Source organism: Elephantulus edwardii, unplaced genomic scaffold (genome assembly GCF_000299155.1).
Source record: "Elephantulus edwardii isolate Elephantulus edwardi_28Jun2011 unplaced genomic scaffold, EleEdw1.0 scaffold00132, whole genome shotgun sequence".
Classification (NCBI taxonomy): domain Eukaryota; kingdom Metazoa; phylum Chordata; class Mammalia; order Macroscelidea; family Macroscelididae; genus Elephantulus; species Elephantulus edwardii.
The window spans coordinates 5025310-5046854 of record NW_006399882.1 but is presented as its reverse complement, the minus strand read 5'-3'; the positions used below and the strand labels follow the sequence as shown (position 1 = coordinate 5046854).

The window sequence follows — 21545 nt, the reverse complement described above, 5'->3', positions numbered from 1 at the left end:
CAAGGTCCCTGGCTTCAATTCCGGGGATTGTGTAGCTATCAGGAAATATACTTTTTCAGCCTTAGATGCTGGGGAGTTTTCATGTGGGGATAAGACACCTGCCTCCTCTTCCCAAGATGGAAAAATAACCTTTGCACAAGGAAGTGGTGACAAAGACCATCAGAAGGGTAGCCAAGAAGCAAGAGGCAGATGGAAGTTCCATATGTCTCTGTTGACTTGGTTCACGTATTCACCTCACGTTTTAGGGAAGTGAGAGTCTGCCTTGATTAAACTGTGACAGGATGTGATTAAAGCATTGTTTTAAAATCTCTTATGTAATATGCTCCAGGTTAGAACAAAATACTCTGTTATTGTAACCAAAAAAAAAAAAAGAAACTCTCAGCAGCCTACTTTATTTGCCAAAATGTCGCTCAGCTGACCTACTTTTGGGCAATAGTAAGGAATTTTGAGATAAGCACGTAGCCAGGTATGTGCCATTCAGTCAAGTCAGAACCAATTCACAGCTGACCCTCCAGCGGGTTTTCAGAGGCTGTAGTTCACACAGGAAGAGATTACCTTTCTCTCTCCAGTGGAGCACCTGGTGAGTTTAAACCACCTAGTTTGAGGCCAGCCACCCAACTCCTTACCCGCTAAGCCTATAGAGTTCCCCATTGGCCAGTACAACCCTCCTTTCCCCTGAAGGAAAGAAACTGAAAATTGTATTTTTTAAATTATCCTTTTCTTGATTGCTAAATCTAATCAACAGATATATTTCTTTAGTATATTCTGTGTGTTTTCTGGCTTGGGGTTGAGACTAGGGTGTGGCTGTTGCTCACAACAGGGTGAGAGCTGATTGGATTTGGCCTCATATTTAAAAAGCTTTTGGGCTCTTGGGTCTGCAGCCTTTAGGCCTGCTTTTTGTGGCTCTTTTGAATAAAGCAGGCTTGGAAGCAGGAGTGGCATCACTTCAAAAAAAAAAAAAAAAGCTTGCCTCCAGAAACTATGAACCTGGAGGAAAGATCAAAGTTTTGTGTTCAAGACTTTAGTTCATCGGGTCTCTATGGGTCATCTCTGACTCTATGGCGCTTAACAACAACAATTTGATGGTACACACACAAAAATAATAAAATAAAAATTTTAAAAACAAAGATCTTTAAAAAAAAAAGTGAACTATTCAGTGCCATTAATTACATTCACCAACTTGTATGACCATTTCTAATATCTGTTTAAGCATTTTATTGTTTTCCTTTTTTCATATAAGTGCTGACCATGTTCTGGAAGCCATTAAAGGACCAGCTGATGTGGCAGCACTTACTGAACACCTATTATGTGCCTAGAAAGGCTCATCATGGTCTGGGGATGCGAAGGTGATGGAGATTTTATTGGTTTAAATTTAGTTTTTGAAGTTTAGAATCCAGTTGTGAAGAGCGTAGTCTATGGTTTCAAGAACATACCATCTTTACTCACTGGTGCCTCACACGAGGTTGAGCACCCTGGAGATTCACAGGTGGCAGAATCCAGATGACCTGGTCCTTCATTCATTCACAGCATGTTGTTTGACGCTCTCTGGGCTGGCGTTCAGAAAAGGAGTTTCCTCGGGTGAGGTTCCTACCAGTCAGTCTGCTGCTTGAAGAATCCTACTTGTCAAATGAAATTCGGGGCTACATGAACCTTTAACTGTAAAATTGCTTTTTCTGCTCTGTTTAACTTGATTTCTTTCTCTTTTCTTTTTTTCCTTTGTGGTTGCTTGAATTTCAGATTGACTCTGTCAGGAGTCTCTTCACAAAGCTCGAACCTCCAGCTGTCACTGTAACCTCCAAGTGCACTGGCAGCCATGAGAAATACTTAGATGAATTTTGGGTTAAAATCAGCTGTTCATTTTGATACCATGGTATTTGAATCTAGCAAGAAAAGGAGCCCGTTTCTTCTCCTGGTGGCTATAGATGGACGTGTGTAATTAACCGAAATGTTGGCTTCTCCCCATTGCATCCATGTAGGTGGCACGTTGCCAGCAGGAGTGAGTGCAGCGCTCAGTGCGGCCTGGGCTACCGCACGTTAGACATCTACTGTGCCAAATACAGCAGGCTGGATGGGAAGACCGAGAAGGTGGATGACAGCTTCTGCAGCAGTTATCCCAAGCCCAGCAGCCAGGAGAAATGCTCAGGAGAGTGTAACACGGGCGGCTGGCGGTATTCAGCTTGGACTGAAGTAAGTTGGTGGGCACTCACAGACTCATCCTCCTAGATTCCAAGTCTAATTAAGAGTAGCTCCTTGAGAAACTGTGGAGAGAGACGGCCCCCATCACTTCCTTCCCAAGGAGCAAGGTCTGTCCTGCCCTTTGAGGTCTAGCTTTCTAATAAACCTATCTTTTACCTTTATTTTATAAAACCAAACCTGAAAATAGCAAAAACAAAACCAAACTCTGTGTAGAAGCCAAATTTAGGCTGTTTGGAAAAATGCTGGCTTGATTTATAATGTCTGAGCCCATTCATGCCACATAGAATATTATGATCTGTGATATCTGGCATGTACGTGGTGTGTGGAAAATTGAGGCTGGTGCAATGACTTTTTCCACACACACCCTATAGGACAGTTCCAGCTCTAGTCTTCTACACTAATTAACTGATGTTGACTTTCAGAAAATAAGAGCCGGGTAAATACACTGACAGCACGAACCACCGGCTACCATGAAGCCAATGCTGACTCCATTCGTGTCAGGTTGGGACTGTCCTGTGAAGAATTTCCAACGGCTAACTTCTCAGAAATAGATATGCAGGCAAAGCCTGTTGATTTGCTTGTTCCTTAAGAGCTAGACGCGACAAGCCAGTGTCACCAGCATCGTCAGCATGTTTTCTAAGAAATGAGGCCACAATTTCGTTTCTTCTCTCTCCAGTGTTCTAAAAGCTGTGCTGGGGGAACCCAGAGGAGAAGGGCTATTTGTGTCAACAGTCGAAACGATGTGCTGGATGACAGCAAATGCACTCACCAGGAGAAGGTCACCATTCAGAGGTGCAGTGAATTTCCTTGTCCACAGTGGAGGTCAGGAGACTGGTCAGAGGTGAGCGGAAAGAGCCATGGCTTCTCCTGGGTCATCCCGAATATCTCATTCTGCTCCTCTCCTGGCCTCTTCCAGTCAATACCTACTGCAGCTTTCTCCCGTTATCCTCCACCTGCATATGGCTATAGTCCTTATCAGAGCTGTTCCCTGGTGACCACAGAGGTCCCTGTGGTAAGAAGCTGTGCTGCAGTTCCAAAGTCACACAGTTCAAATCCAGCAAGGGAGACAGATAGGCCGTCTCCTCCTGTGTGATTTATTGCCTCCGAAAACTCACTGGAGGAACAGCTATGGGTCAGTTCTGACTCAGTGTGGCACATAACACTACCAGTAATATGGTGGAGCCCTGATGGCCTAATAGCAAGTAATTGTGCCACCAACCCAAAGGCATGTGTTTTGAATCCAGCAGCTATTTTATGGGGGAAAAATGGGCAAGTCAACTTCTGTGTAAATTACTGCCTCTAAAAGCCCGCTGGAGGGTCAGCTGTGGGTCAGTTCCAGCTTGCAGTACACAAGAACAATAGTGACATAGTGCATTACATGACAAGCTGCCAACCTAAGGGTCAGTGGTTTGATTCCATCACTTGCTTCCCTGGAGAAAAATGGGCAGTCTCTTCCAAAAGAGATTTATCATCTTAATCCAGAGAAGGGTCACTATGAATCAAATTGATTAAGGACCAGTGGGTTTAAAATCACTTCCATTGGTTATTTTGGAGTTCCCCCCACTAACATCCTTTGAATCCCAGCCATCCACTAAAAGGAAGCCATGGTTTTAGTAATTAATTGTAAAACTCCACTGGCTTAACTCCAAGGTCAGAATGAGATTTCTTACTTCCTCATTTTTTAAATAACAGAATTAAACCCCAGTGAGTGGCCAATTGCTAGTTGGAAACCTGGAATAAAGAGAAAAGGGCCAGGCTGAGTCTCTTTGCTTGAAGAAGCAGAAGGCAACCCCTCTATTATTTAGCGTGGGTGGAGCATCTGTCTTACTTTAATGGTACAGTTTCAGCACTCAGTATTCACATAGCCCAGTGAGATGCTCACTAAACAAGTGGCTCACTCTACCTGCCCCAACGGGAGCCATGCAGAAGGGAACACAGATACCGCCAAGCTGACTCCTCATGGTGACTCCAAGTTTGGCATAATAGGACTCTACTTCAGTGGCTGGGGTTTTGTACGGGGATCACCAGGCCTTTCTCCAGCATGTCTTTCCATTAGCAGCTAAAATCATGGCAACTGTACACCATGTGGAAACTATAGGGGAATAGAAGTTACTGTATTTACAGGCCAAATCAGAAGTGTGGTGAAAGAAAAAATGTTTGCCTGCTCCAGCTCCTGAACCCATGTCCTCATCCCAGCCATGTAATATTGTTTACTTTCAACATAAAATAGAATGTGACTGTTAAAGGGCTATTATTGCTGCTTCTGAAATGGTAGACAAATTACATTGCGTTTGATTAACCATATTTGATAGCTGGACAAATTAACAGCAAATCTTTGCAAGACTACTTAATAAGATGGACTAAGAGGGATCAGCCTATAAAATATAGTATGTTCCAAAGTTCCTTTGGTAAAAAGCAACATTTTACTATGGTTTCTCTCTGAGGTGTGCGTGCTGGGGCTATTATAATTTTCTTTTTTGTGTTTTTAGTATTTTTAAAAGTCTACAATGAGGGTGGATCATAAACCAAAAACCCACTGTTTTGCAGTTAATTCTGACTCTGAGACAGAGTAGAACTCCTCCTGGGGTTTCCAGAGCTGTTAATCTTTACAGGAGCCTCATCTTTCTCCCAAATTGCTCCTGCTGGGTTTGAACTAACCTTAAAGTTAACAGCCCAACATGTAACTGTGTATGCCTGAGTGGATGATTTGTTGTTAAGTACTATCAAGTCAGAAGGAACTCATAGCAGACCCTCCATCAGGTTTGCAGAGGCGGTAAACTACGCAGGAGGAAATTGCCCCTCCTTCTCCTGCAGAGAGGATGGGGACTCAGCCACAGGACTGTGGATCAACACAGCTCCTTACCACAATAGTGGTAATTTAACTTAGCGTTTCTGAATGAACACTGCACTAAACACTTTACTTGGATTTTTTTTTCCATTTCGTTTTCACACCTCTTTGAATTAAGCACTATTATGCTCCTATATTATTGATGAGCAAATTGAGGGGTCACATGAGAACAAGGCTTGTGCAGTGTGCCATGGCTGGTTGTAGCAGGGTTAAAACAACTCTACTTCAACCCACGTAACCCCTATGCTCGAAAGCTAGCACTGTTTTCTTCACATTTTAGGACATAGCGCCGTTTTGAACTTAATTGTGTGCTCGACATGGGCCCGGAGCCCGTATAAATACAGAATGAATGGAAGACTGAGCCTCGTTATCTTTACCAATTGCTAAAGGAGACAGGACCTGTTGTGAGAAAAAAGGGCGCACCTGCCCCAGCGAATCAATGACTAACCCACAGCGCCTTGTCAGAACGACCCTGAGTGACTGTGCTTTGTCTTACAGTGCTTGGTCACCTGTGGAAAAGGCCACAAGCACCGCCAGGTCTGGTGTCAGTTTGGCGAAGATCGATTGAACGATAGACTGTGTGACCCCGAGACCAAGCCTGCTTCCACGCAGCCCTGTGAGCAGCCGGAATGTGCGTCCTGGCAGGCGGGCCCCTGGGGACAGGTATTTTGAATGATAAGGTTCTCAGCTACATTCTTGCCTTCTTATCTGGAGCGAGTGTGGAGAGGGGCATTCCAGTGGTGGGATTTAACCCAGGCCCTAACCTCTGTGCTGTGTGTGGGACCTCTGTGAGGCTGGCTCCAGCTCCCAGGAGTGGCCAGCTGCTTTGTTCACCTCCCGAGGCTGCCCCCTGCCCTCCTGGGATTGATTATCTATTTGCAATCCCACACACATGTCCGTGCTTTTGGACTTAAAATTGTAGCTCGAGCACACGAACATTTGGACCACGACAGATTTCATGTCTGGCTGATGTTATCTTCCAGCTGTTCGTCAGTTGCAAAATGTGATCCAGTGCCAGCCTTTCTTTGATGGGAGAGCCTGGACTGGGACACAGGAGACATGTTTTGGCTTCCAACTGCCAGCTCAAAAGCTCACCTCTGTGGCTCCATCAACTGTGTCAAAATCTCCCACACAATTTGTGAGATGAAACGTTGCAGAATTTTCACTTTGAAAGAACCGTTTCTATGCCATCCAGGCTGTTGGTGGCACAGCCTTAGCTTGAGCCTTCCTTTTTTTTTAAATTAATTTTAATGAAAACTTACAGAGACTTAGGGTTTCCAGTCACTCACTGTTGCACTTTTCTCCCTGCCCACTTCCCTCCCCCCAATTCACTCTTCTCCTTGAAAAGAAAGAAAATCTCTTTCATTGTTATGCAATGCCTCCCCCCAAAAGGAGAGCGTGAAAGTCTCTCCTATGTTTGCTCAGAGAAGTCACAACTCTCAGGAGTAAGCCTTTCCTAATATAGAAGAGGCGGCTTTCCCAGCACTATTTAAGTAGCACACGCAGCTCCCCAGAGAAGCAGAGCAGCTGTCTGCTGTCACTTAGTCATCTCTTGAAGGATGGCCTCCCTCCACTCTGACCAACCACAACTCCTTCAGTCCATTAGCCTGTGTCTTCATCTCCAGAATGCACGCGGTAAATGAGCACCCTTGCCACGGCACCATTCCGTGTCGACCATTCACACTGACGCTGTTCCCCATACCCACCATCCCCGATCAGAATGGTGGGTGAACCAGGCAAACACGGTTCTGCCACCTGCTGCTGGGAAAGCCAGTCTTGGAGACAGAGGTTGGAGTAGAAAAGAGCCCAAGTTTTCTTACATGAGCTAGCGTGTAGGAGACAGAGGTGTGCACACACCAAATCTGTCTTAGCAAGGGAAGGTTATGAGAGGATATCTGGAGGCGAGGTGAAGGGCTTAGAGAAGAACTCTTGTTTACTCAGCACTTTAGGAGGGAAAGATGAGTTTACGTTTAGAAGAGAAGTTAGATGCCCTCAAGTCTGAGAATGACTCAGAGTGACCCGGCACTTTGAACAACAGATTGAAACCTTGCCCTGTCTCCTTAGAACTGGAGATTATGCAAATCAGTGGGTGCATTGCTGACCCCCACAATGGCTGTGTAGTCATCACAGGGCATGGTAAATTTTCCTCTGTCAGGATGACTGCCCGCTAGCCATACAAGGGTCACTGAAACCACATACAGGTCACACAGGTGTCACTGCATGGCACCTGCAAGCTCTTAGCAGAGTTAAAGGTTGTTAGGAGCGAGCACCTGGGGGCACTGACACTCCTCATGCGGGACGTGTGCTGGACCTTGTGGTGCCTGCATTAGCTGGATGCTGCCCTTCTTGGTCTGAACTGTCTTAGAAGATGGCAATTTGACTTAGCACATCATGTAAAGAAGAAAAGAGAAACTGGAAAATAGGAAAGTTTATGATTCAGAACCAGCTGAGCAGCAATAGAGTAAGTTTTCCTTCCTATTCACTGAAAAGGCTGCCACTGACACAAGATGGTCTTATTATTATGTTAATAGAAGGGAGTGACACTCAGCTATAGATTGCTGCGTGGAAACCTCCTCCGCTGTTAATAAAGGATTGCCCAAATCCTCTGGGGCTTGATAAGGAGGTCTTCCCAAAGTTGTCCTTGTGAGCTAAGAGGATAAACCGCTCCAATCTGATAAAGTGGTCCCTTTTAACTGTCCTTCTAGAAAAGGAGACTTCTGCTTTAAAAATACTAGTAAAGAGCTGTGGGTTTTCTATTGCAAGGCTGTTGCAGTAAGGTAAACAGCCAAGTAAACAGAATCCATGTGCACAGCTAAGTCCTGCATCCTTGCCCTGCATCTGCTAGGTGCTGCTGATGTTGATAGATGCCCTGTCGTCCACTATGACTCCTAGAGACCCTATGAACTGTTGGAACCTTGTCCTAGCCTGTGCCATTCTCACAATCTTCAACACATTTGAACTTGTTGTTATAATCATCATGTCAATTTATCATAGTGAAGGTTTTCCTCTCTCTCTGACCTTCCACCTTTGCCATGAGGGTGTCTTTTTCCAAGGACTAGTCCCTCCTGACAACATGCCATGCTTATCCTGGTAGACCTCCTCCAGTATAGACTTATTTGTTCTTTTGGCAGTCCATGTGAAGCTCAGGAGCCCTACCCACTACCACAATTCAAAGGCGTCAGTTCTTCTGTCATCCTTATATGTCCAACCTTCAGCTGCATAGGAAGCAAATGAAAATATCATAACTGATGCTCCTTAATCTTTAAACCAACATCCTTGGTCTTTAACACTTTGGAAAAGGTCCTTGACAGCAGATACGTTTCAGGATATAAGTAAAAGAAGAGGGCATACTGCAGGGTCACTGTATGACTTGTGATCTAGTACCTGTTTGAACTGATAAGCCTATTTTTTACCCATGTCTATAGTAAGAAGCTCTATACTAAAGAAGCCCCCCCTTTTTAGATTTTCTCCAATGTTACTTTTACTTTTAATAGCTATGTTGTCTTCTGTAGTACCTGTATTAAATTAATGATTAATTAACTAACTCTTCATTGTTATGCACATGTGGCTTAGTGGTAATGAATTGTGCTGGCAACGCAAAGGTATATGATTCAAATCCACAGCTGCTCTGTGGGAGAAAGATGAGTAGTCTCCTCCTGTGAAATTTACTGCCTCTGAAAATTTACTGAAGGGTCAGCTATGGTTTGGTTCTGACTCATCAGTACACAACAATACTAGGCCAGTTTTAGCCAATTTATTATGTCTAAAGATTGAAATTTTCAATGATTTCTTCTTACTTGAATCCACAGTCAACACCCTTGGTACCAGCGGTCAGTCAGGAGACATGTAGCACTGGGAAAGTCTGCCGTCAGGGGAGAACATAGGTGTCAGTTAAAGACTAAGGTACACATGATACAAACTGTTCTTTCCAGTCACTTCCTGTGCATCTGAGAACAGGACAGGGAATAAGGATACCTTTGAGTTGTGCTCTTTGGAGAATAGTATTGGATATCCCATAGAATGCCAAATGAACAAACATACATCTTGGAGAAAATACAACCAGAGTGCTTCTTAGAGGCAAAGATGAAGCTTTGTCTTACATACTTTGTGCATGTTGTTAGGAGAGGCTACTTCTTGGAAAGGGCCATCATATTTGGAAAGATAGTGACTGCAGCAATAGGATCAAGTGTGTCAGGGGTGATGAGGATGGTGCAGGATAGAATGGAGTTCAGATCTGTTGTTCAGAGGGTTGCTCTGGGTCGTACACAACTCGACGGCATCTAACAACATAAAAACATGTCTAAAGATGTCTTGCTCTTCTGATTAAACTTGCAATACAAGGAAGTGTTTTTCTTTAAGTTTTTATTGTCGTAAAATGAGATATAACAGTTTTTACATGTACAATCTAAGGAAACTGATTTTTATTAGCAATGACTTGCTAACAGAATAGTTTTTATGGGTGTAACCCGGTGATAGTAATCCCAATCATCATGATGTACAACCATCACCACTATTTCACACATGGTTTTCTAATATATAAATTGTAATATTATAAAATATTTTTAAGGACAATGGATATTCCTTAAATAAATTTGGAAAACAAATAAAAAATGTAATTAAGTGAAGCAAACAAAGAAAACCACATTCCTACCCCGGTGCTGTAGAGATGACTGGTGTGAGCATTGTTTTACATGTTTCCTATTGTTCTTTTGTTTGTCTGTTTGTTTACTTATCATTTGTGTTTTCAGGCCACAGTTTTAAGCCAAAGGGACACAGGCATGAAATTCATAAAACATATACACCATCTGAAAGTGAACAGTTTGTTGATATTTAGTACTTTCATCATGCTGTACAACCACCACCTCTAGTTCCAAACTGTTTTATCACCCTATAATAAAACCTCATTATTGAGTTGGTTTTGTGTATAGAATGAGAATGAGTCATGTCTACAAATGAATATCCAATTTTGCCAGCACCATTTGTTTAAGAGACAATTCCTTCACTGTTGAATAGTCTTTGACCTCTTGTCGAAGTTTAGTCATCCAGGAATGGATGGACTTATTTGTGGGTTCTCAAGTCCGTTCCACTCATTTTCTGAGTCTATATTTGAGTACTGAAACTATATATTGTGTGCTTTGAGATGGGGGAGTATGAGACCCCCTATTTAGATCTTCTCCACTGTTACTTTGGCTTTTAATAGTTACATTGCCTTCTTTAGTACCTGTATTAAATGAATAATTAATTAACTAACTCTTGATTGTTGTGCACATAAGTAGTTTCTAATACATGCACAGAGCATCCCTGTGCAAAAGTATTGATGCAAATACTGATTACCTCCTTCAGATAGATTTCCCAAGTCCTAGTAAGTATTAAATACCAGTTTTAGTCATGGTGCTGTGCTAGGTATTATGCACAAGTTGCACATTTGATGGCCATACACTCTTACCCTCCAAAAGGTTTGCAGCCACAGGGTTGAACCTTTGTACAACGTTTACTAAACATGCTATTTGGTGAGCATAGTCTGTATAGGGCAGGATTGTCTACTTTTGGCTCATAAGATTCCAGCACTCTAGCCCACTGCGATGGACAATATTTTCTCTTGCAGATTGCTATGGGGAATGGAAGGGTGGACCCTGAGGTTTGCTGTATATAATTGTACTTTTCTTTCTTTACTCCAGTGCAGTGTCACTTGTGGACAAGGCTACCAACTAAGAATAGTGAAATGCATCATGGGGACTTACATGTCAGTGGTAGATGACAATGATTGCAATGCAGCAACCAGACCAACTGATACCCAGGCAAGTCTCCTTTACTCAAGTCAGTTACTGGCTTTGGGCTCTGAGATGACAAGATTTCCTAGCAGTTCATCAAAATTTAAGTTCTTTCACAGATATATATATTTGTTGTGTACTATCAAGTTAGAACTGATTCATAGGTAACTCTCTCATGAGTTTTTAGAGGTAGTAAATCATATGAGAAAAGATTGTCCATGCCTCTTCCACACAGCAGTTGGTGGATTCAAACTTAGTACCTCTGCATTGGCAGTGCAGTTCCTTACCACTAAGCCACTAGGGGGCTCTGATGGCCTCATGATAGAAAATTGTGCTGTAATCCCAAAGGCAGGTGGTTCAAGACCACCAGCTAATCCGCAGGAGAAGGAAGGGCACTCCTGTGCAATTTGTACTGCCTTTGAAAACCACTGGACGAACAGCTATGGGCTAGTTCAAACAAAATGGCACAAAACAACAACAAGCCACCAGGGAGTTGTGGTGGCCAAGTGGTAAGAAGATGTGCTGCAGTCCCAAAGGCACATAGTTCAAATCTACCAGCTGCTTTGTGGGAGAAAGATGGGAAACCTTCTCCTGTGTGATTTAAACCCACCTCTGAAAACCCACTGGAGGGTTAATTCTGACTCCACACCATACAACAACAAACCATCAGAACTCCCTTGTATTCTAACACATACAGAATGGCAAATGGTAGTTGTTTAGGCTCTTTTTGTTGTTTGCTTTAATTTGTAGATTTAGTCAAGGATTTTATATGTATGTTATCACTGGTTTATACTACCTCACAAATTAAGGGGGGGAAAAGCCTGTTGGTAAAGTACATGATATTATATAAGCTGATTATTACACAAGCAATTATTAAAAAATTAGTCAATCCCAAAGGTGTGTGGTTCAAATCCACCAGATGCTCCACTGGAGAAAGAGGAGCAGCTTCCTCCTCTGCAAGTCAGATCCAGTTCGATGGTACACAACAACAACAACAAAAAAAGTTAACTACTGAAATAAAGAAAGTATAATAAAAAAATTAGTCAAAATATGAAAATTTAATTCAATGAATTATATTTAAAAACTAAGATAACTACGTAAAATTTACCACTTGCTTTTATGTAGACTTTTGAAGTTTATTTATTCTTGCTGTATCTCTATCACGAAAATGCTTTCTAGTGGGTGACACTGCACACTGTTTCTAAACTTGTGTCCAAGGACATTTTGTTAGTAGTTAGAAACTGATCATGTTGAAACAAGCAGTAAATGCTATGGTTGAGAGCATATTTTATTGTCCTGTTGAGTGAGTAGAGAAAATGATAGATAAAATGCTAATTATATAGATTAAACTTTTCAAAATCTCATGTCTATAGCTTTATGTTGTGAATAGCACAAAAATTGAAGAAATTTTTTTTGGAACTCAGAAAGTATTATATGATTCAGTGGAGAAATCCTTCATGTCATTGGTGAATGAGTATTTGGGCATATGTCACTTTTAAGTTACACTTAAGTATAAGCAAAAGTATCAAATAACATTTATGTCGATATTATACTCAGCCAGCAGTTAAAATCCTAGTTTAGCCACAGATTCCAAGAGCTCAGCAAAATTCAACCTAAGTGTTCGCTGAGAATCAATAGGCTATATGAGGTTTACAGTAAAGAAGTGTATTTTTTTACTTGTAGATTAGGCATTACACATCCTGTCAGCAAACTTTAAAATGAACATGTGTGTACATACATGTAGTGTCTCTGGTGGCCTAGGCTTGTTCAAATGCACCAGCTGTTCTGCAGGAGTAAGATGAGCAATCTTTTCCCATTCAATTTATATCTCAGAAACCTCTTAGATAGTCAGTGATACAATGAGTTCTGATTTGACAGTAATGAGTTTGTGTGTGTGTGTGTGTGTGTGTGTGTGTGTGTGTGTTTGTATGTACATATACATGTTTATGTATGTGTGTCTGATACATGTGTGAGTGTACATACACATTTTCTGAGCACATCGCACTGAGCCTTCAATTTTGGCTTGACGTGTATTAAGTGTAGGCAGGGGCTTTACTTCCAGCCTCGCTGGTGGTTGAAAATGGGGTTTGAATCTTGCCTATGCCCAGAGCGGACTCTAAACCCTTTATGGTCAAGTGCTGCCTGCATTCTGAGCTCCTTTAGTTTGGTACACTTCAACATGTCAGAAAAGTAAGTGCCTGTGACTGTTGCTGTCAATTGTTGATCAGTTAACCAGACAATACTTTTGACTTATGTCATCTTTATTTTTACTTTTTTATCAACATGTTCTGATGCTCGGTTTGACAAAATCTGGGAACTATTAGCCAGTACGTGTATAATAGTCATGGATCCAGGAGTTATTATCCTAAAGAGCAAAAACTCAAAATCCATATTTCCCTTTAAATTGTCCCATAATATACTTTTGACTACAGAGCTCTGGTTGCATAGTGGTCAGGAATTGTGCTGCAATGCAAAGATGCACACTTCAAAACCACCAACTGCTCTGGAGGAGAAAGATGGGCAGTCTCCTCCTGTGCAATTTATTGCCTCTGAAAACCTGCTGAAGGGTTGTCTTCTGAAGTGAGTCAGTTCTGACTTGATGGTGCACTAAAGCAATACAGAGAATGTTCCCATGGATGCAGCATGGGGATAATTTGTTTTCTCCTCTGTAAACACGGGAAGATTATCTACACAGAATGATCTCAATTGATCCTAAGAACTGCCTCTGGGAAGTTGTAGTAGTTCATAGATTCTAGGCATTGTTGCATTGAATCTTCCTCATCTAACTAGACATGACCTTCAGGGTCTCCAGAGCTATCTTTATATAAACATAAAAAAATTCATAATTAGCAAAATCAAATTAGGAAACTAATTGAAATGTGAGGACAGAATTTGGCCCTCAGGATTTAGAAGAATTAAAGTTAATAATTGTAAAATGATAACCACCTTTTTACCAACTTACATGCCATTCTGTAGTATTTTTTTTTCTCTTTCCACAAGAACAGGTGGATACCAGGAGCAAATGGTTTTGTAAATCACGACATAACTTGGGGAGGACTGGAGAGCATTATGCTAAGGGAAATAGCTCAGTCTCTTAAGGACAAATACTGTATAAAACCACTATTGTAGAACATGTACGAGGATCCAAGGGCTGAGGGAAGAGTGGGGTGAGGATGAGCAGGGGGAGGGAGACTTAATCATAGGGTTACACATTTTGATGGGGAGAGGAGTGGGATGGGTAAAGGAAAGTGGAAAGACCCGGTGTGACAAACAATGTATACAAAACATTCATAAGTAAAGCAGTATATAATAAAAATTTTACAAGATATATACCAAAATAAAAAACAAGTAGATAAAAACATTCTTGTAATTCAGTAAATAGACACCCACCTCATACAAAGGCACTCATAAAAAATCTCACATTAGATCCTGCTTTGTTTTTAATTTTTTAAAATATTTTCATGTTACTCTGATTTATGTACAAAGTTTGAATACATTGTTTTTCACAAAAGATTCTACTCATTCCTCACCTTTTTTAAAGTGGGGAAAAGTTGTAAGTAGAGCTGTCATGTGACTTCCCCAGAATCACAGACTTCTGGGGTCTTTGTCTTTGGAGTCTTCTTCTCTATGGGTTTATGTACCATGACCAATGAAAAGTGCATTGGTAACTTTGGCTTCTTTTTTCCCTTCTCACTTCCAGGACTGTGAATTGCCTTCTTGTCGCCCTCCCCCAGCTGCCCCGGAAACAGGGAGAAGCATACACAGTGGACCAAGGACCCAGTGGCGATTTGGGTCTTGGACTCCAGTAAGAACTAGAATGGAAGAAATAGAGAGGGAGAAGAGGGGAGGCAGGGGGTCTCTGACATGAGTATAGAAAATGGATTACTGTCAAGCATTTGACTGTTTCAAATAATGTATCTGCATATATATATTCAAATAATTTATCAGCCTGTATATTCAAATAATAATTAATTTGTGTTCATTTCTCCCAATACCCAGTGCTCAGCCACTTGTGGAAAGGGAACCCGGATGAGATACGTCAGCTGCCGGGATGAGGATGGCTCCGTGGCCGACGAGAGCGCCTGTGGCACCCTGCCAAGGCCGCTGGCCAAGGAAGACTGCTCAGTGGCCCCTTGTGGGCAGTGGAAGGCTTTGGACTGGAGCTCTGTAAGTGACCTGGGAGCTTGGGGATTGAGGGGGCTATTTGGAAGAACAATTAGTGGGAGTTTGCATTATCAGTGTAATTTTCAGAGTAGATTTTGATTTTAGTTTTTTGGCTCAGTTTATGAGGAACTGATATAAATCTTAGGTATGCAATGCATGACGTGTTTTGAAGAGATGTGTAAATTGACATGAGGCCCATTCTTTTTATCTCCTTGGAAATCCCTCTCTTGCCTCATGTCAGAATCCAGAAGGCTTGTAGAACACCCCAAAGTGAGGAAGTGGTGAGGAATGGACCTATCTTGGGTCCGAGTGCCTCCTATGATCCTCATTTCGGAGTTCCTCTGACCCTTTGAAAGGTGTTCTAGTGGCGCATTGGTTAAAGCATTAGGTTGCTGATCCAGAGATTGGCTGTTTGAACCCACCAGACACTCTGCAGGAGAAAGATACAGTCCGTTTCCATAAACACATAGAGCTTTGAAAACTCACGGGCAGTTCTCTGTTCTGTAAGGTTGTTGGGTTGGAATCAGCTTCCTGACAGGAGCTTGGTTTGGGCTTGACTCCCTGAAATTGAGAGGCTCCTGGATCCCCTCACGAGTAAGAAGTAAGACTTCATGTGCTGCTGTAGATCCAGCTGTGTTCACACCGAGTACTGTCCTCCTGTAGGGTCTCACTGTCCCTTTGGGCATTGTCCCTCCTTTCTGGAAGTCACCAGCCTTTGTCTTCTTCCCACTCCAGCCAAATACCTCATCTCTTACCCACCATTCTCCTTCTCCTGCTCTGCTTTCTGTGATGCTCTTCATTACCTTTAAAACAAAGATGGGTTTTTATCAAAGCAGAAAGACTTATCTTCAGGAAGCTTTTACTCTCTGCTTTGCAAACTTCCCAGAGTACAGGAAGGACAAAGCTGGGGATGAATGAGGAGAGAACAAGAAAATGGAGATTAATATCAGAATAAATACTATTACATATATACATACGCACACACACACACACACACACACACACGTAAATTTGAAAGTAGGTGCTCGGTAAATAATAATCTCACTCTCATGCCTTGAGCATTTAAACAATGATTCATCCTTCTGCTGCTTGTCTAGTTACCAGATGGTCATTAAAGTCCACAGTAGAAAGGAGCCCAGGTGTCACAGGTTAAGTCCTACCTAACTAAAGGTAGGCGGTTCAAACCCGTCAGCCACTCGGAGGGAGAAAGAGGAAGCAGGCTGCTCCTACAGAGACCTCTGGCCTCAGAGACCCTATGGGGTAGGTCTGCTCTGGCCTGCAGAGTCTCTGAGCAGAGATCAATTCAATGGCAGTAGGTTACTGTTCAAAGAACAATGAATAATACATTCTCTGCCTCCTTAGAGATCGTTCTAATGGAGAATCCATTTAGTGAACAAACAACTAAATAAGCAAGAAGGTATAGCAGCAGACACTGATAGCAATGAGAAAGAAGTCCAGCACAGTGACGGCATGGAAGAAGATGGGATGCACTTTTAGATAGGATGGTCTGGAAAGGCCTGACATTGAGCTTAACCTGAAGAGAGTATGGGAGTGGGCCATGTGAGCGCCCTGGTGGTACACCTAACAGCACAGCAGGTACAAAGCCACTAAGATAGGAGTGTCCTTGGCAGCATGAGAAACATCCGTCTGTACAATGAGCAGAGTGGTAAGACGTAGCCAAAGGTTATATGTATTATAAAGGGTCTGAGTAGGTTAAGGAAAGACTTGAGACCTTATTTTGTCTTGAATTAGGAAATTATTGGAGGGAGTGACATGAAGCTTTGTTTTTTAGAGGATGTGTTTCCTGATCTTTAGACAACAGCCTTGTACAGAGCCTAACCCAAGCCCACAGCAGGGGAACCAGCAAAAAAATACGATGGTTTAGAGTAGGAGGGTGAAGGGAGAGACTGTGAGAATAACTGGATTGGGAACGTTGAACCCTGAACTGCCAGTGTTTCTTAATGAATTGGTTTTGGTGTTGGAACAGAGCACGTACAGACTTTTTGGCCTGCTAAGTGGGTGAATGGTGGTCTATCTGATGCAATTACACAATCATGAATTTCTCCCCATCAACCTTTTCTCTCTCTTTATGTCCAATGTAGTGCTCCGTGACTTGTGGGCAAGGTAGGGCAACGCGGCAGGTGGTGTGTGTCAACTACAGTGACCATGTGATCGATCACAGCGAGTGCGACCAGGATTATGTCCCAGAAACCCACCGGGACTGCTCCATGGCACCGTGCCCTCAGCAGGTCCCAGACGGCAGCCTAGCTCAGAACCCTTTCCAAAATGAGGATTACCGGCCAAGGAGCGTGAACCCAAGCCGCACGCATGTGCTTGGGGGGAACCAGTGGAGGACTGGTCCCTGGGGAGCAGTGAGTATTCTCTGAAGTCTTTCCTGCTTTTACTTTCTTCTCTTTCATTTGAAATGGGATGTGGGCAAATTACACTGGAAATGCCTTTGGATTATTGATCTTTATGTCCCAGAGGGCAGACATTGGCCATGTTTGTTTGGGATAAATTATAACACGTTCATTGCAGTTCCTGAAAAAGAAGCCACAGAACACCGTTTGCATGCACCTGTTCACTCCCTATATTCTGGGAGAAGAATAGGCAGTCTCCTCCTATGCCTTTGAAAACCTGCTGATGAGTCAGCTGTGGGTCAGTTCTGACTTGAAGGTACACAGCCACAACATACACTGCCTTAGAAAGCACTGGTGGCCTGGTAGTAAGGATCTTACTACAATCCCAAAGGCACGAGGTTCAAATCCACCAGCTTCCTCATGACAGAAAAAATGCACAATTGTGCCCGGTGTGATTAACTGCCTCAGCAAACCCACTGGAGGGTCAGTTATAAGTTGGTTTTGACTTGATGGCACACAACAACAACACTCACTTTGAGGCCTAGAGATGTCATGGTGCTGTGTCTGTGTATGACTGATGCCCTGGTAGATCCCTGGATGTAACTGATTGATCTCATGCAACAGGTAGCTCATGTCTGTAGGGAAATTAAGAAGAGGACAGAGGAAATTTTCCAAGAAGGGTGATTAAGAAAAGACAGTGTGGTCATAGATCATTGGCTGGGATTTGGGGAGGAAATGCTAAGTGTGGGTAAGATTGCTGCTTAGGGAAAGACGCCATAACCTATAGACTGTCCACCTTGGCTCTGCAGGAAGATCCTAGGGCTTGGGCCAAGTCCTTACACTTGGAAACGTTTGGGCCTTGCCAACATCACCTCTCCTCTTTGACCCTCCTTCTCACCATCTGTAAAATGAGGGTCGCAATAACTCCTACCTGCCCAGGTGGTTGTAAGAGATAAATGAGATGAAACAAGGAAAGTGCTTTGTACTGTGCCTGACACAGAATCAGGATTTCATCACCATCAGCAGCTGTCTTCATTATTATCAATGTCACTTCCTTCCAATTAACAAAACCACAAATTATTTGTTATCGCAGACAATGTGCTTTTAATGTTAGAATTACTTTACTGAGAGTGTCCCCAAAACTGATTATAATGTGCAGTACAGGATATATGAGCAAGAACTACATGAGAGGGAGATGGTAATAGACCCTGGGTCAACATGTGGTTGGTTTGTTCGCTAAGTACGCTGGGTCTTCTGTTTAACCGTGTACTATTAGTTTCCTTCTAGTACTGCTAATGATGTTCCATTATTTCTGGACTGAGAAGCATTAGAAGGAAGCTGTCTGTGTCCCAGCGTGGTTATGTTTTAGTAAATTAGATTTAGTTTTTTGTGAATACTTCTAACCACTAAGCATCTTCTCCCACTGCAAGTGTCAGTTCCGTGCAGAACAGCTGCCGTTTGCTCTGCAACCCATCCTCTCACTTGCTTCGCCTGCTTCTTTTCCCTGGATTATAAGACGGCTCCATTCTGAAAAATTAAATGGTGATTAAGGGATGTAATCACTGAGTGTCTCATGGTTTTTCCTGTTTGAAAAATTCAAAATGCATGCATGTGAATGTTAATGACAACACTAGAATTGGGGGTGGGGGTGATTAAAGCTATTCTTATTTAGCGCTACTTTTGGAAGATGATGGATTCTTTTAAGATTGAATAATTCTGCCTCCAGGCACAGTTCCCAATTAGAGGGGATTGAATAACCTTTTTGCAGCATTGAGGGAGACCATTCTTTGTCTCCATGAGCCTGTTTTTGTTTGTTGCTTTTGGATATTTTTTTTCTCTAAAATTGTGAAGTTGAAGCTTGGCAGGGTGACTTTTAGCTCTAGCTGGATGAGTCTGGCTCCCTCCTAGGATTCCTGCAAAGGAGTGGACAGGATGAACGTGCATCTTTGCCTTGTGCAGTGTCCGCGCTGTGCACCTGGACACGGGCTTCCTACTTCTGTGGCGGAAAAGTCAGCAGAGTTAGAAGCGCTCCAGAAGGAGAATATACAACTTTCTGTGGATTCTGGAGTCATGACATCATTTAATAGTTGATTTCTGCATAAATTTAAAGCTTGTGTGAGGTTTTCTGTGTGTGCCACTTAAGAGTCCCTGGTTACAAATGAAATAAATGACTTTTCAAGTAAGTCCAAAAAAAAAACCAAACAGCATTCTTCATTTAGTCCTAGAAAGAACAGAAACCAGAACATCTTCCGCCATCCCGATCCAGAGTCCACATTTTTCCCCTGCAAAGGGCCAGCCAGATAATAAATATTTTTGGCTTTATGGCCCACAGGGTATCATGTTACATATACTCACCTATGTTGTAGCAGGAAAGCAGCCATATGCAATAGAAGAAGGGCATAACAGTGTCCCAGTAAGATTCTTTCACAAAAACAGGCTACTGTCTGGACCTGGCTGTTGGGATGCCTGACATACATGGAGCAGTAAGTAATTAAGGGATATTCCTTTAGGGAGTGTCTGTGTTCATGAATCCTTTCCAGGTTTGCTCCATGCTTTAATTGCTATGCTTAGGACTTAAATTCCCAGGAAAGCCTGGTTGACCCAGCCTTGGCCTTTTGTGCACCCCTTGGCCAGAGTAGGGCAGAGCATCCTGATGGGTGGTTGTGCCAGGATGCCTTCCACTGGGGAGAATTAGCTGCCAAAGGAAAACTGGGCTGATATTAGCACCATAAGATAAGGGGAGGTATGTTAGGCATGGACTGCTAGGAAAACAAACAGATTTGTCCTGGAAAGGGTTAAACTGGGTGGCTCCTTGGAGGCAAGGATTCTGAGGCTCCGTCTAACATACTTTGGACATGTTGTGAGGAGAGACCAGTCCTTGGAGAAGGACATCATGCTTGGGAGGGTGGAGGGACAGCGCAGGAGAGGAAGGCCCTCTATGAGGTGGATTGATTCAGTGACTGGGGTAATCGGGATGGGTGTATCGGAGACCGTGCGATTGGCACAGGACAGAGCAGAGTTTAGGGCTGTTGTACATAGGGTCGCTATGAGTCACAAGCAACTCGATGGCACATAACAACAACAACAACAACAACATGTTAGGCAGACAAGAAAAGAGGCAGAGTCTGTGGAAAGCAGCTGATAGGTCACTGGACAGCCAATCAGTTTGAAAGCCTTTGGTCAAATGTGCCACCTTGTTCCAGACAACTATCCAGGCAGTTGAGCGCGAGGTTTATATTTCCTCCAAGAGTTGTGATTGGTCTGGGCAGTTAGTCCTGTGAGCACTGTGATGGGGGCTCCAGGTGCATAAGCATAAGTTATGACATGGGCTCGCCCTCAAAAAACTTACTGGTTGGGTTGTTTGTTTTAAATTAGAGCAACAGAACTCATAAGGAATCATACAAAACTAAATTATCCGGAAGAATGGCAAGAAGATGTACTACAATCCCAGAGGTGCACAGTTCAAATCCACCAGATGCTCTGCTGGAGAAGGAGGAACAATCTCCTCCTGTACCAGTCAGATCTGATTTGACAGTGCACACACACATAAAATAATAAAATAAAATAAAAATTATCAGGGAGAAAACCTTAGTGTGATGATGATGATTACAGTAATGTACCATCCAGTGGGCACCGACCCATAGCTGGCCCTCCAGCACGTTTTCGGAGGCTGTGAGAGGAGATTGCCCATCTTCCCCCAAGGAGCAGCTGGTGGATTTGAACTGTGTGCCTTTGGGATTGCAGCACAGCTTCTTATCACGAGGCCACCAAAGCTCCCTAAATATACATTATTAATCTTTTTTTTTACAACACGTAGGGCATTTTCTAACATTTTACATTATGATCCCCAAACTAAGTAAAGTGATAAAGTTCTTGGTGATTTTTAAAAAATTATATATGAAGATGTTTCAAAATAAGAAATATGTTTTTAAATTGAGAAGAAATATTCTAGAACCCTTCAGAAAATAACACTAGAGTTATTATAAATAGAAAAACATCTAAATGTTTTCTGAAAATTAATAAATCTATATTTACAAAACTAAACCCAATGGAAAATTACCACATTGGTACTTAGCATCTGTATCAGTTGCCATTGAGTAGACTGATTCATGGCAACCCCATTTGTGTCCACAGAACTGCACCGTGGGGTTTCAATAGCTGATTTATTGGACAGAGATCACCAGGCCTTTCTTCTGAAGTTCCTCT

General features: G+C 42.7%; 1 protein-coding gene across 1 annotated transcript in view; it reads left to right on the top strand.

The window, feature by feature from the left end:
• Nucleotides 1–21545, top strand: part of ADAMTS9 (ADAM metallopeptidase with thrombospondin type 1 motif, 9) — a 211816-nt gene that overhangs the window by 93945 nt on the left and 96326 nt on the right. Inside the window, exons 20-26 of the mRNA XM_006893839.1 lie at nucleotides 1977–2187; nucleotides 2873–3037; nucleotides 5543–5707; nucleotides 10723–10842; nucleotides 14516–14620; nucleotides 14815–14982; nucleotides 17082–17351. Coding sequence (XP_006893901.1) covers nucleotides 1977–2187; nucleotides 2873–3037; nucleotides 5543–5707; nucleotides 10723–10842; nucleotides 14516–14620; nucleotides 14815–14982; nucleotides 17082–17351 — 1204 coding nt within the window. The remainder of the gene's footprint in view (nucleotides 1–1976; nucleotides 2188–2872; nucleotides 3038–5542; nucleotides 5708–10722; nucleotides 10843–14515; nucleotides 14621–14814; nucleotides 14983–17081; nucleotides 17352–21545) is intronic.